Raw genomic sequence first — 13,740 nt, forward strand, 5'->3', positions numbered from 1 at the left:
AGGACATTTCTCTCATCACAAAAATCTTACTTTTCCCTATTAGAAAAAAGGAATGCCCACAGGGAATCGTGCCTCAGATCACAGCGAATGAAAAGTGACAAGACAGAGAGGCTGTGAGTTGCAATTCTACGCCTGCTGCTATCCCGACAGGTTAAAAAGAAAACCAAAATCACAGGCTGAAAAGGTCAAAACTTCTTCAACAATAAAACAGGAACTATTTTTCAGAATAATTCTTGCTGTAGTCTCAACACAGTGACTCATCTATGATGATCTTGGACAGATATAATGTTTTTGCCTTAGCAAAATTTTAATGAAAAGGCTACCAGTACACCTTCCATTGAATTTAAACTCCACTAGAATTTAAACTCTTTACTATCACTCTCAGTTTCAGAAAGCTTGCCCATCCCTCCCAAAAAAAATTATTCAAAATTATGAGCTTTTAAAAAAAAAAATCTGTGGTTAATTTAATATTTTCGTAGAACACTCCCATTTACTCTAATGTTAAATGAAAGGACAATGAATCCTTATTTAATACAGTTTGGAGTCAAAAATTCCTTCTACTGAAAACTGATAAAAATACACTTATTTGTAAGGACTCTGATATCACCACAATCTTCTGTAATCATCCCCATCAAGAAATTCAGTCCAGCCGTAACCAGTTTGGCTCAGTGGATAGAGCGTCGGCCTGCAGACTGAAAGGTCCCAGGTTCGATTCGGGTCAGGGGCATGTACCTGGGTTGCGGGCACATCTCCAGTGGGGAGTGTGCAGGAGGCAGCTGATCGATGTTTCTCTCTCATCGATGTTTCTAACTCTCTATCTCTCTCCCTTCCTCTCTGTAAAAAAGAAATTCAGTCCAGTGTGAGATTTAGTCAGCCGAACAATGACAGGCTAAAAAAGTGATGCTGATGAGAGATACTGACAACACCTAACACAAAAAGTCTCCACATGTCAACAGATTCCCTGAGTAAATCGACTTCCTTCCAGGAATCACAATGCAGCAAGAAGTCAATTTCTGGACATAAAAATCTCATCTCTGTATTGCATTTTTTGCTGGACTTACAATGTTTTTCACATTGCTACTGAACTCCTTCACCTCAATAGTCTTTTTCAGACAGTGCCGAGCAAAAGGACAAAGACTCAATTTTTAAACATCAACAGCAAGAAAGAGCACATTTCATGTGTTTTTACGAACAACATGTTCTACTTAATAGTTCTCTTCCCCAAGCACACAGTGAATTCTGAGTACACAGCAACCCTAAAAGACAAAAACTAGATCATTTATTAAATTAAGTATTCGCTTCTGAGCCAAAGGGTCCAAGACAGTTTCCACAGCCTTGGGCAACATCTCTGGATCAGGGATGGAGGACAGAAGAAAGGCGTGAAAGGAAGATTAAGAGGCTTGTTCAACCTTAAAGCAATAAGAAAGGGGCTTCTCTTTTTTCTTTTTACCTGTTCAATACTAGGTTTTTCAAATGGGGGCTTCTTCTCCAAAGAGCCTTCAACCACAGGTTTTCCTCTTTGTAAAATAGTCTTTCTCAAGAGCTGCAAAGAAATAATTTTGAAAAATCAATCAAAGCCTCTCTCTCTCTCTCTCTCTCTCTCTCTCACACACACACACACACACACACACACACACACACACACACAGCCTTTGAAGGGAAGTCACCATATTCTATTTATCTCAACAACATGTAAATAAATCCTTAAATCAATAAAATGGGTGACTACCAGGTAACCCAAGTTTACCTTCACACCCATGACCAGAACTATGAGGAACTGGACACATTTCATGTTCTGGGCATCCTAGAGCTCCCAGCAGTGGCCACCAGACACCTCTACCTACGCCCTTTCCCCTCTCCCCACTCTGTTTCTGGCTTTCCACTGACCAGGAGGCCTGTGTACACCATGCAAATGTTGCACACGCCCATCTAGAACACTGCAGGTGGGCTGCCCCTCCAGAGGGTCTTGTTTAAGCCCCTGGAAAGCTGAGGTCCATTTTGCACAAAGGAGGTGGGGTGGGGGTGGGTTGGGGCAGGCTGTAGCAGCTGTATGTCATGGGCATAATCTATGGGGCCCAGCTTCTTTGGGAAGGAATTTTGCAGGGCTCTCAACTGGCAACTTTCACTGTTGCGGTCTTTTTTCATTTCCTCTCCATCCACAGAATGCAGGCCAAGCGTTCTGGCATCTCAATACCCACTAAACAAAACACTGCTCTTAATCCCTGCCCCTGGAATGTCAAGCCCTCCAAGAGCAAACAGCAGAGAGAAAGGGAGCAGAGAGCCACTAATCAAGACCTAATTTAAAAATAAATTTAATATTGAAATTCTCTACCTTCCACCTTTGCTCGAATCTTCTGTAACCTTTACATGTGGGTCTGTTACGATATATGACCCTGAATCTATTTAAGTTACTTTTTGCCCTTCTTTCTCTGCTTACCAGTGCTGCCTTTTCAACAGAAACAAAACAAGGCAATCCTTCTCCCCGGGGTAAATGAAAATGAACCCCCAAGGTTGAAGGTCACCATGTGTCCCCACGGGGTGTGTCCTACAAGGGCCATGTAAGTTATCAGGGTACATCATTTGTTGATCCTGAGGATGTATCATGTCCACCTTTACCAAGAAAAATGCGCCGTGAGTGATTTTAACAATATATATAAACTGATCATGAAATTTAAATACAAATAATTCTGGTTGCCTACTTTTTTTTTGCCCAGTGAAAATAAGACCATTTGGGAACTTGGCGCATTGGGGGCTTCAATTGAGAGATAAACTGGTGGGTTGGGGAGATGTTGAATCTCATTTCCTACGAAAGAATGAAGCTGGGATAAATGGGCATATAAACAACATTTAATAATAGCAGCAAGCATTTGCATCCTTAATTTTGCCAGGCACTCTTTGTAGTCCTTTGTATATATTTTCTAATTTAATAGTCATAGCAATCTTTCTTTTTAAATTTTTTTCTGTATTGATTAAAGTATTACATGTGTGTCCTTATCCCCACATTGCCCCTCCCCCCCTCCCCCACTCATGCCCTCACCCCGCTGGTGTCTGTGTCCATTGGTTAGGCTTATATGCATGCATACAAGTCCTTTGTTTGATCTCTCCCCCTTACCCCCACCCTCCCCTACTTTCCCTCTGAGGTTTGTCGGCCTGAGCGATGCTTCTCTGTCTCTGGATCTGTTTTTGTTCATCAGTTTATGTTGTTCATTATATTCCACAAATGAGTGAGATCATGTGATATTTATCTTTCTCTGGTCATAGCAATCTTTTGATGTAGGTGCTATTATTGTTTGTATTTTACAGATAAGGAAACTGAGGGAAAATGACTTGCCCAAGGTCACATTTAGTAAGTGCTGGAGCTGGATTTGAACCCAGATAGCTGGGCTCCAGAGCCCCATTCACAGGCACTAGGATACACTGAGCTTTAGAAAGCAGCTTCTCACTGAGTTTATTTTCAACATCTAAGACTGAAGGTTTTCCAATGCTACTAAAATGCGTAACACAGCCGAAACCGGTTTGGCTCAGTGGATAGAGCGTCGGCCTGCGGACTGAAGGGTTCCAGGTTCGATTCTGGTCAAGGGCATGTACCTGGGTTGCGGGCACATCCCCAGTGGGGAGTGTGCAGGAGGCAGCTGATCGATGTTTCTCTCTCATCGATGTCTCTAACTCTCTATCTCTCTCCCTTCCTCTCTGTAAAAAGTCAATAAAATATATTTTTTTAAAAATGCAAAATACATTTTAATTTCATCATTGAGACATATAAGACACAGGAACTGCCTTTCAGAAGCTAAGGAAGGGTGATTTAGAACTCATTTTGCCCAAAGAATGATTGGGGCGGGGGGGGGGGGAATGGGGGATAATACTGAATATTTTGGATTTGGTTCCTCAAGCAAATATATTTGCACTGTTAGAGATGAGGGAGGTTAAGAAAGAGAGAGAGAATGTACTTCTAAGCAGAGTGGTGCTTTCCAGCCTATTTGGATGGTTATAAACAGAATCGAGAGGAGGCTGACAGGATGGAAATGTTGATACCACCTTCACTTCCAACAGGGCAGCGGGGGACTGCCAGGGAGCTTAGTTCCAAGGCAAATAATAGCTGCAGTCAAGCAGGCGTTGTTTTTCTTCAACGAAGATCTTTTTCCAAAGAAGCTCTAAACAGTATGAACCTGCCAGGGTTCAATCTGATGACTCAGGCCTCACAGCCATGTCAACAAGCTGTCACCTGGAGTAGCCTAGTGCCTGCTAAAGGCTGTGGGGAATTCAGCTATTCATTCATATTCTCTCTCTCTCTCTCTCTCTCTCTCTCTCTCTCTCTTTCTCTCTCCCTCCCTCCTTCCCTCCTTCCCTCATCTTCTTCTCTCTTTCTCCTCCCAATTAACCTTTTTAGATTTAATATCTCCACATGACCCCAAAATTTAAAAATATAATTCTCCCTCCCACTATCCCCTATCTATCCCAAACACACTATTAGTTAATAAAAAGGGAGAAGGAAAAATGACATTTCAAGTAAATTCAGACAAAAAAAAAAAAAAAAGCTATAGCCCTGACCGGTTTTGCTCAGTGGATAGAGCGTCGGCCTGCAGACTCAAGGGTCCCAGGTTCGATTCCAGTCAAGGGCATGTACCTTGGATGCAGGCACATCCCCAGTAGGGGGTGTGCAGGAGGCAGCTGATCGATGTTTCTCTCTCTGTGATGTTTCTAACTTTCTATCCCTCTCCCTTCCTCTCTGTAAAAAATGAATAAAATATATTTTTTTTTAAAAGCTATAGAAATTGGACACAAAATTTTCACTGAGATTCCTAACAACCAAAGCAAAAGAGGGAACTCAATGGAAAATGTATCTGTCCTTCTCATATACAATGAAGCCCAGCACTCATTAGAAGAAGCAAGTGTGTCCTGGCTGTAAGCTCTGAGTGGAGTGCTTTGGTTTTTATATTTGTTTTTATAGATCCTTATAAAGGTTACACACTTACAACATAATTCAGTGGTTGCCAACCGGTGGTCCACGAACCACTGGTGGTCCGCGAGGTCCGAAAGGTTGGTGACCGCTGACATAGTTAACAGTGCCTTCAATAACCGGTGTTTTTAAAAAAAATCATTCCTCTATCAGCCTTCTTTCTGAATCTATGTTTAGCAACCTGAAGTTTTTCTATCTGTTCCCACCATGAGTTTCCCTCCCACATCTGTCAGTCCTGACTGCAATCAGAAACCTGGGGAGACGTGTATCTGTGGAGAGGAAGGGACACGACCCAAAGGAGCCGAGGCAGAGCCACAAAGAGGCAGCTATGGGGAGTGGGAGTGATAATCAGTGACTAGTGTCAACAAGACACAGCGCACAGTGGTAAGATGTCACATCAAATGTGGAAACTCGATTGTTCCCCTTGAAGCATAAGAGTCAAGGCCCTCGGGCCACCCTAACCCCAGCCGCCCCATGCCCACTGGGCTCCACACGCTGGCCTCCTTGCTGTTCCCACATCACATCAAGCTCACTGGGTGCACAGTCTACGTGCTGTTCTCTCCGGCGCCTGGAAGGCTCTTCCCCCAGCCCCTTTCGGGGATGGCTCCTATCACCCCATTTGCGTTTCCACTCAACCGCCATCTCAGAGAGGCCTTTGCTAACTGCCCTTCCTCACTACTGTATCCCCCCACCCACTACCATCCCTGCCATTCTGATTCCACTTACCCTACTTTGTTTCTCTTCACAGCACTTAGCACCACCTGCAAATATATTATTTACTTGTTGGTTGTCTGCCTCTTCTACTGAAATGTCAACTCCACGAGGGCAAAGACTTTATCTTGCCCACTGATCTATCCCTCATGCCTACATGAGTGCCATGCACAGAGCAGGTGTGCAAGAAACATTTGTTGGATGGATGAATGGATGGGTGGATGGAAAGAAATCTGGAAGCATAAGCAAATAAAGGCATACACGTACAAAGGCTCTCAAGCACATTCATGTGTCCAACGTACAGTGTGTCATGGAAGAAACGCATGCTTCAGCAAAACCTGAGGGCAAAATGTATCATGAGCTGAGAGCCTTCCCACCCGTGACCTGGGGTACAGAAACGAAGCACATTCGGACAATGAGAGAAAGAAGAAAAGCCTTTTAAAATGTTAAAATCCCACCTTGAATAGGTAGAAATAAACTTGTTTGGTGTCTGCATCCTCTTCCTTATGGACACAGGTAAAGAGATATTCCACATCCAACACAATTCCCAGGAGTCTGTTCATTTCTTCCTCTGACACATCCTCCAAGTGGGAAACATGAGCAGCTTAAGACAAAGATCAAAGGAACATATGTGATACGTTAGTTGGAAATTGCAAACAATCTTGACTGCAAAATAGAAAGTTCTCTCTCACGAACCTTCCAGAACACCAGTCCATTAGATTGCATGGTAAGTGGAGGATATTTCTGAACCCCTGTAAGACCTAAGTCTTCTCACAAAACTGACTTGTAATTAAGAGACTGCCACCTGTTGAGCCTTAGCCTCAAAAATGGACCAGTGGCTGTTTTCTAAGTCTGGTCGTGATGGTGCTAAATTCTTATAGATTTCCATATAAGCAAATTATCCACCACATCAAGAGGGTTTGTGGTTCTAGAGGTGGATCCAGGATTTGGGGGTCTATAGTTGAAGGTCATTAAAACTAAACTCCCTGAAAGTTTAGTTCTAGATCTTGTGAATAGTTAAGTGGGCCAAGAATATCATATTACTGCAAAGACTGAATGAAGGCCCTTTCCCTCAGCCTTTCTGAGACACACTGAAACCTCAGTCTCTGAAGCAAAGTGCCTACTGGAGCTTGAGATTCAACATCCTCCATGATCAAGCCTCCAAAACCATTTTTCCTACCTCTGCTGTGTCATCTTACTATAGTTAAGTGACCTATCCATTGACCTTCCTCTCTCCCATGCCTCTCGTCTACCCAAATGTAATCCGTTTTTCAAGGTTATCTTATTTAATCCTCAATCCCATAAAGTAGGTTATCAGTAATCCAATTTTACAGCTGAGGAAACTGAGGCTCAGAGAGATGGGATGCTGTTTCATCCAATGTCACTCAGCCAATAAGGAAGAACCAGGGTCTAAAAGGGAAGACTGTTGGACCCAAATTCTAAAGCACCCACAAATTTTTTATGATTAGTTGATTCACTTCAAGTCCTTTCCCACTTGAAAAGGCAATCTAGGTAAGCCATCCAATACTCACCCACTAGCCCTCGAGCTTCTGTGGGCCAGAATCATGTCTCTCATTTCTGTGTCCCCAGCACCTATCACTATGCTTGCCCCTTAATGGGCACAGCCCTCTTAGGTGTTGCTCTTGGTGTGCTGGTTTAAAACGCTTAGACATGCGCCCTGGCTAGTGTTTCTCATGGTTAGAGCATCAACCCAAGCACCAAAGAGTCTCTGGTTTGATTCCAGGTCAAGAGCACGTACCTTGGTTGCAGGTTCAATTGCGGCCCCCAATGGGGCATGTGCAAGAGGCAACCAATCAATGTGTCTCTCACATTGATGTTTCTCTCTCTCCCCCTCGCTCCCCTCCCCCCTTCCCCCTTCTCTCCTTACCTTTTCCTTCCAATCTCTCTAAAAATCAATGGGGGAAAAAATAAATAAATAAATAAATAAAAATCAATGGGGGAAAATATCCTCAGGTGAGGATTAACCAAAAAAAAAAAAAACTTAGACATAGAAGTGCTTGAGATGATCTAGAACAACTGTTCTCAATCTGTGGGTCGCGACCCCTTTGGGGGTCGAACGACCCTTTTACAGGGGTCGCCTAAGACCATCGGAAAACACATATATAATTACATATTGTTTTTGTGATTAATCACTATGCTTTAATTATGTTCAATTTGTAACAATGAAATTGGGGGTCACCACAACATGAGGAACTATATTAAAAGGTTCGCGGCATTAGGAAGGTTGAGAACCACTGATCTAGAAAGACTAAATATGGACAAGAGTGATAGGCTTTTTCTTGACTTTTTAAGGGAAGATGGACCTGAAGGTTATCGAGGAATACTTCGAGGTCACAGCATGGGTCAGTCTACTCCAGAAACCACAGTGCTCTTGTCATTAAACCACAATCTCAATCAGGAGCCTGGGATAGAAAATGCTGGGAGTACCCTACCCATAATCCCTTCCCTACTACTCCAGGGCACACCTCCTGGCTTCCTGTCCCTATCAGCTCTGCCACCCTCTTGCCCCTCAGGAGCAGCCTTCAACCAAGACTAGAGAAGTTAGAGTATAAACTGCCCTCCCTCACCCCTCAGATGGAATACCTGTGAGGTAACCATTCTACACTGGCTCCCGCATTTTCCCCCAGACTTAAGCACCGGCTGCCCACAGTGAGCGCTGGCTTAGTAACTCACCCTTTAGTGACCACCTTATCCTCCTTGTCTCACTTTTCCACTCCCTACCTTCATCCCAAATAAACTATTTGCACTCAAATCCTTATCTTGCAGTCTGCTTCTGCAAGGACTCGAACTAAGATATCTGACCAAAAGCAACTTTAGAGAGTGAAGAGGGTTAAATACCCAAGAGAGGGGGCCTTCAAAGGTCCATGAGGAAACCAGGTGAATGAGGTTAAAATGCCACGGGCAGAGGCCACCCAACTTAAATTCCTTTCTAATGTGGAAAAGTAATGGGAAGGCAGAGTGATGGGCCCAAGGTCACAGGCCATTGCCAATGAGGGGGAATGCGCACACATCTACACGTACATAGATATACCCCCTTTAGAGCATTTTTTGAAGGTAAGAGGGAGGAAGGAAATTTTGGTGATCTGTCTGCCTAGGATAATGCAGAGAAAATCTAATAATTCATCTAAACCTGAAAATCCCAACAATGTATCATTACATTATCAAATAGAATAGGAGTAATAGACTGAAGTGTTTCTAAGAACATAAATAATTTACATGGTGGAAAAATTGCAAGTATATAGGTGTGTAAACAAGAAAGCCACTATTAAAATCAATTAGTTTACACTTGGCTATGCAATATGTGGCTTCCTCGCTTTCTAACAGAGGCCCGAAATTAGGCTTTGCTTTAAGTAGTGCATTTGCCAGGTCATTCTTTTCTGAAGACTGCAAAATTTCCCTTGAGGTCAGCCTGAAGCCTGGGGAGACAGGCCTCATTCTGAAGACAAGTAGGTCAAGATTTTTATGTCAGTTATTTACAGAAATAATTTTATTTTAAACTATTTTCACCTTGTAATGTTTTCATCTCTTTCTAGTGATAAGCTATAAAAGTAAACAGTCTGCAATATAACATAAATTCCTTCAGATTCTCCATGTTATGAGACACTCGAAGGTGCTAACATATAGTGGGTTTAACTTATAGAAGAATGTGCCATGAGTTATTGTTAAAACCAGTGACTCACAAAACACTTTAACCCACCAAACACTTTACCAAACAAATTCTTTTATATATATTGATTGATTGATTGATTTCAGAGAAGAAAGGAGAGGGAGAGAGAGATAGAAACATCAATGATGAGAGAGAATCATTGACTGGCTGCCTCCTGCACGACCCGGACTGGGGATCGAGCCCACAACCCGGGCATGCGCCCTTGACCGGAATCGAACCCGGAACCTTTCAGTCCCCAAGCCGACACTCTATGCACTGAGCCAAACCAGCCAGGGCTACCAAACGAATTCTTAATCAGAGTTATAAGGAGCTAGACATCCCTATTTTCAGAAGGCAGGGGATGGGGAGAGGTAAGGCATCCCCATCCTTGTTGGATTCCATGGTTTGAAAACTAGTTCAGAACAATCTCCTTACATATTTTGAAGAGGAGAGAAGATAAAAATTAAAATGCTTAAGAAGTGAGACCTGTGGAGGTTCATTCCCCTCTGACTCTGCTGAGGAGGAACTCCAGGGCCTCTCCTCACATCTCTGAGTTGGGGGGGGCCGGGGGGGGGGAGGTGATGTAAAGGAAGCAGCAAGTTTCCCAGGAGGGAGGCAGGGTGAGGCTCTACTGGACAAATGAGGGCAACTTTTACAGCAGAGATGGTATCTCTTTCTCTGAGAATGAAGGAAAGGTGGGCTGGGCTGGGCTGGGCTGGAAGCGGGTGCTGAGGCAGAAGGATGACGCTGTATGGAAAGGGTTAAGCTTCCTAGAATGAATGATGGTAGAGGGAAGATCAGAGGAAAGTAGAGGGAGTAAACCATCTGCCTGAGAAGGAAAGAATAAGGTGGACAAGTTACTATGAAAGAGAAGCTTCCCTCTGATAAGAAAGCTAGATAAGGCCAGTTATGACTACGCTAGACAAACTTTTTGACTCGAGGGCCACAATGGGTTCTTAAACTGGACCGGAGGGCCGGAACAAAAGCATGGATGGAGTGTTTGTGTGAACTAATATAAATTCAAAGTAAACATCATTACATAAAAGGGTACAGTCTTTTTTTTTTTTTTTTAGTTTTATTCATTTCAAACGGGCTGGATCCGGCCCGCAGGCCGTAGTTTGCCCACAGCTGCTATAAATACTTAAGTCTCCTGGCTGCCATGCTCCCAGACTCTCCCACTCTGGGCTCCTTTTGACCAAGACTCCTTTTTTTAAAAATATATTTTATTGATTTTTTACAGAGAGAAAGGGAGGGGGATAGAAAGTTAGAAACATTGATGAGAAAGAAACATCGATCAGCTGCCTCCTGCAACTCCCCACTGGGTATGTGCCCGCAACCAAGGTACATGCCCTTGACCAGAATCGAACCTGGGACCCTTGAGTCTGCAGGCAGGCCAACTCCCTATCCACTGAGCCAAACCGGTTAGGGCAAGACTCCTTTTTGATCTCTGAGCATCTAACTCTGCTTTTTCCTCTCACCGAATCCGCATCACCAGCTAACTTCTCCTCAAGCTCAGATCTTCAACACACCTCACCTCACAGTCTTCCCATCCCAACACGGTGAGTGGACCACCATCGTGGCAAACTTGGCTGGAGGAGTAAAAGCCTCATGGCCCTCCTCTAAGGGAGCTGTCATTCATTCCTTCATTGTCCTGTACCTCTCACATATTAGCTACCAGTCACCAGATTCAGCCGAGCTTGCTCATTCTCTCAGAGTCATCACTTTTCCCCACTCCTCCCTCTGTGGTCATTGGGATCTCAAGTCCACAGAACCAAAATAGTCTCCAGGCTGTCCTCCCTGCTGTCATATCCCTCAAACAACCCCATCTCTTCCAAAGCTGAAGACTGCCCCTGACTCTTGGGGGCTGCTGACCAGAATTAGGTAGGACTTAGTCAGGAGCCCACAACCAACCCCAACCCATGCCAACACCCAGGTGCACTTCACTCTAACTGTAAACTATTTACTTTACTGAAAATCAACTCATATTTAACCAAAAAAGGTCACTCGTTCGTAAAAGAAATCCTTCTCTTAATCTTTTCTAAAGAAGCTTTTTGGATGCAAATAGGTTCCCTTCAATCATCTAAAAGCATGTTTTTCTTAAAGAGATATGTCTATTATTTACAAGTGTAGGGATTTAGAAAACGCCTCCTCAAAATGTTCCTCTTTGGCCTGTGAATTATTTTGAGCTGGAGGAAGTCAAGAACCTGAGACTCATGAGAAATTTTTACCTCTCCCTTAAAGAACTTAAATTAGGGGCCTTGCCCATAATAAGAATTATCACCAGAAATAACTGTGTTGACCAATCCATATGGCAGGGCAAACTACTTATTACTGAACATCTGTTAACATCCGCAATGACCTTCCTCCCCTCTGAAGCCCCTAAGTGCCTTACCTCATCCTTAGCCCAAAATGTCACATATACCTCATTTTAACTTTGTCTTGGAACCTCTAGTGTATGTGGGATTCCCATGTGTCTGTATGTAATTAAATTTGCTTATCTGCTCTTGTTAATTTGTCTAACGTCCATTTAAGTATTAGACCAGCCAAAAGAACCTAGGAGGCTAAAGTTTCCTCTTCTACACAAAATTGGGAGCATTATTAAAAATAAAGTGAAATGCCGAAACCGGTTTGGCTCAGTGGATAGTGTGTCGGCCTGCGGACTGATGGGTCCCGGGTTTGATTCCGGTCGGGGGCATGTACCTGGGTTGCGGGCACATCCCCAGTAGGAGATGTGCAGGAGGCAGCTGATCGATGTTTCTCTCTCATCGATGTTTCTGGCTCTCTATCTCTCTCCCTTCCTCTCTGTAAAAAATCAATAAAATATATTTTAAAAAAAAAAAAAAAGAATGACATAGAACAGTGATGGCGAACCTTTAAAAAAAATAAAATAAAAAATAAAGTGAAATAAAAACCTGTAAACTACAATGCACAAACCTACAGCAGTTAATCTGCCACAGAACTCATAACGCTAAGTCTTTGTTATTTAAAGCTTTTATATATGTTCCCTAATTCCCCCACCCCCCAATAAAGTTTGCTTCAATGTACATTATATCATCAGTGTGAGAGAACACCCCTTACCCCACCCTTGCAGACAGTGGAGAATCATTCCCAATAATTTAATCCATCTTTCAAAAAAAAAAAAATGAATGCAGGTCCCCCACTGTTTTGATCTGCATTCACTTGAATGCCCTTAGAGTTGTTTGTTTTTCACGTTACTGGCTATTTGTACTTGTTCTTTTGTGCAATGCCTATTCATGTCCTATGCCTGCTTTTATAAAATGTTGGGGTTTTTGTTGTTTGTTTGCCTGGAAAAAGCTTTATGTCTGTCATATTCACGGCAAATGTTCCTGGATTTGGTTGGGATTCATTTGGTTGGTTGGTTGGTTGGTTGGTTGGTTTGGTTGTATAGGATTTTTAAATTTTTTAGAAAGTCAAATCTATGGTTGGAATTTCTTTAAGGTCTTTTTTGCAAAAGTCCTTCTTACATAAACAAAAGATAACAACAAGTATTTTCTCCCAGCTCTTTAATAGGTTTTTTTAATTTAAAACATCCCTCCATGTAACTGTCAAAGTCATAAAAGAAAAAGGCTGAGAAACTGTTCCAGATTATAGGAGACTAAAGAGACCTGCTACAATACGTGATTTATAAGAAGAAATATATATATTTGGTCTTCTTTCCTGGCCCAGTGCTTCTAAAACCACTGCAACTTCCTAAGTAATGAGAGCAATAAAGGTGAAATGAGTGTTTTTTGTTATTCATAACAAATCCCTTTCAATCAAACCAGAGTTTATGTTAATTAAAATGACTTTTGGGAAACCCCTAAGGATTAGGGGAGAGGGTGTTTGGTTGCCAGGGGAACCAAAAGAGTGATTAGAGAGTTGGAATTTTCAGGCCATGCCCTCCATCTCCAGGAGGGGAGAGGTTCTGGAGGTTGAGACCATCACTGAAATAGCCAATGGTTTCATCACCCCTGCCTGCATAATGAGGCCTCCATCACAACCCTAACTGAAAGGGCTGGGAGAGCTCCCGGGTCAGTGCACATGTGAGGTGCTGGAAGGGTGACACACGTGGAGAGGCACAGAAGCTCCCAGCTCTTTCCCCCACAACTGCCCCTGTGCATCCCTTCCATCCAGCTGTCCCTGTGTTGCATCCTTAGCCCTAGCCCATTTGGCTCAGTGGATAGCACGTCGGCCTGCAGACTGAAGGGTCCCAGGTTCAATTCTGGTCAAGGGCACATGCTGGGGTTGCAGGCTCGACCCCCAGTAGGGGCGTGCAGGAGGCAGCCAATCAATGATTCTCTCTCATCATTGATGTTTCTTATCTCTCCCTCTTCCTTCCTCTCTGAAATCAATAAAAATCTTTAAAAAAATATATATATACTGGTTATCTAGAAAGTAAACTGTA

The 13,740-nt window shown here is 43.1% G+C and overlaps 1 protein-coding gene across 1 annotated transcript in view; it reads right to left on the reverse strand.

The window, feature by feature from the left end:
• Window positions 1-13,740, reverse strand: part of KAT2B (lysine acetyltransferase 2B) — a 90,830-nt gene that overhangs the window by 41,986 nt on the left and 35,104 nt on the right. The window contains exons 3-4 of the mRNA XM_070433335.1: window positions 6,127-6,272; window positions 1,451-1,543 (exon numbers count right to left, since the gene is read on the reverse strand). Of these exons, the coding sequence (XP_070289436.1) occupies window positions 1,451-1,543; window positions 6,127-6,272 (239 nt within the window). The remainder of the gene's footprint in view (window positions 1-1,450; window positions 1,544-6,126; window positions 6,273-13,740) is intronic.

This window comes from Myotis yumanensis, unplaced genomic scaffold (assembly GCF_028538775.1).
Source record: "Myotis yumanensis isolate MYYU_CA2020_CCGP unplaced genomic scaffold, mMyoYum1.0.hap1 SCAF_14, whole genome shotgun sequence".
NCBI classification, from domain to species: domain Eukaryota; kingdom Metazoa; phylum Chordata; class Mammalia; order Chiroptera; family Vespertilionidae; genus Myotis; species Myotis yumanensis.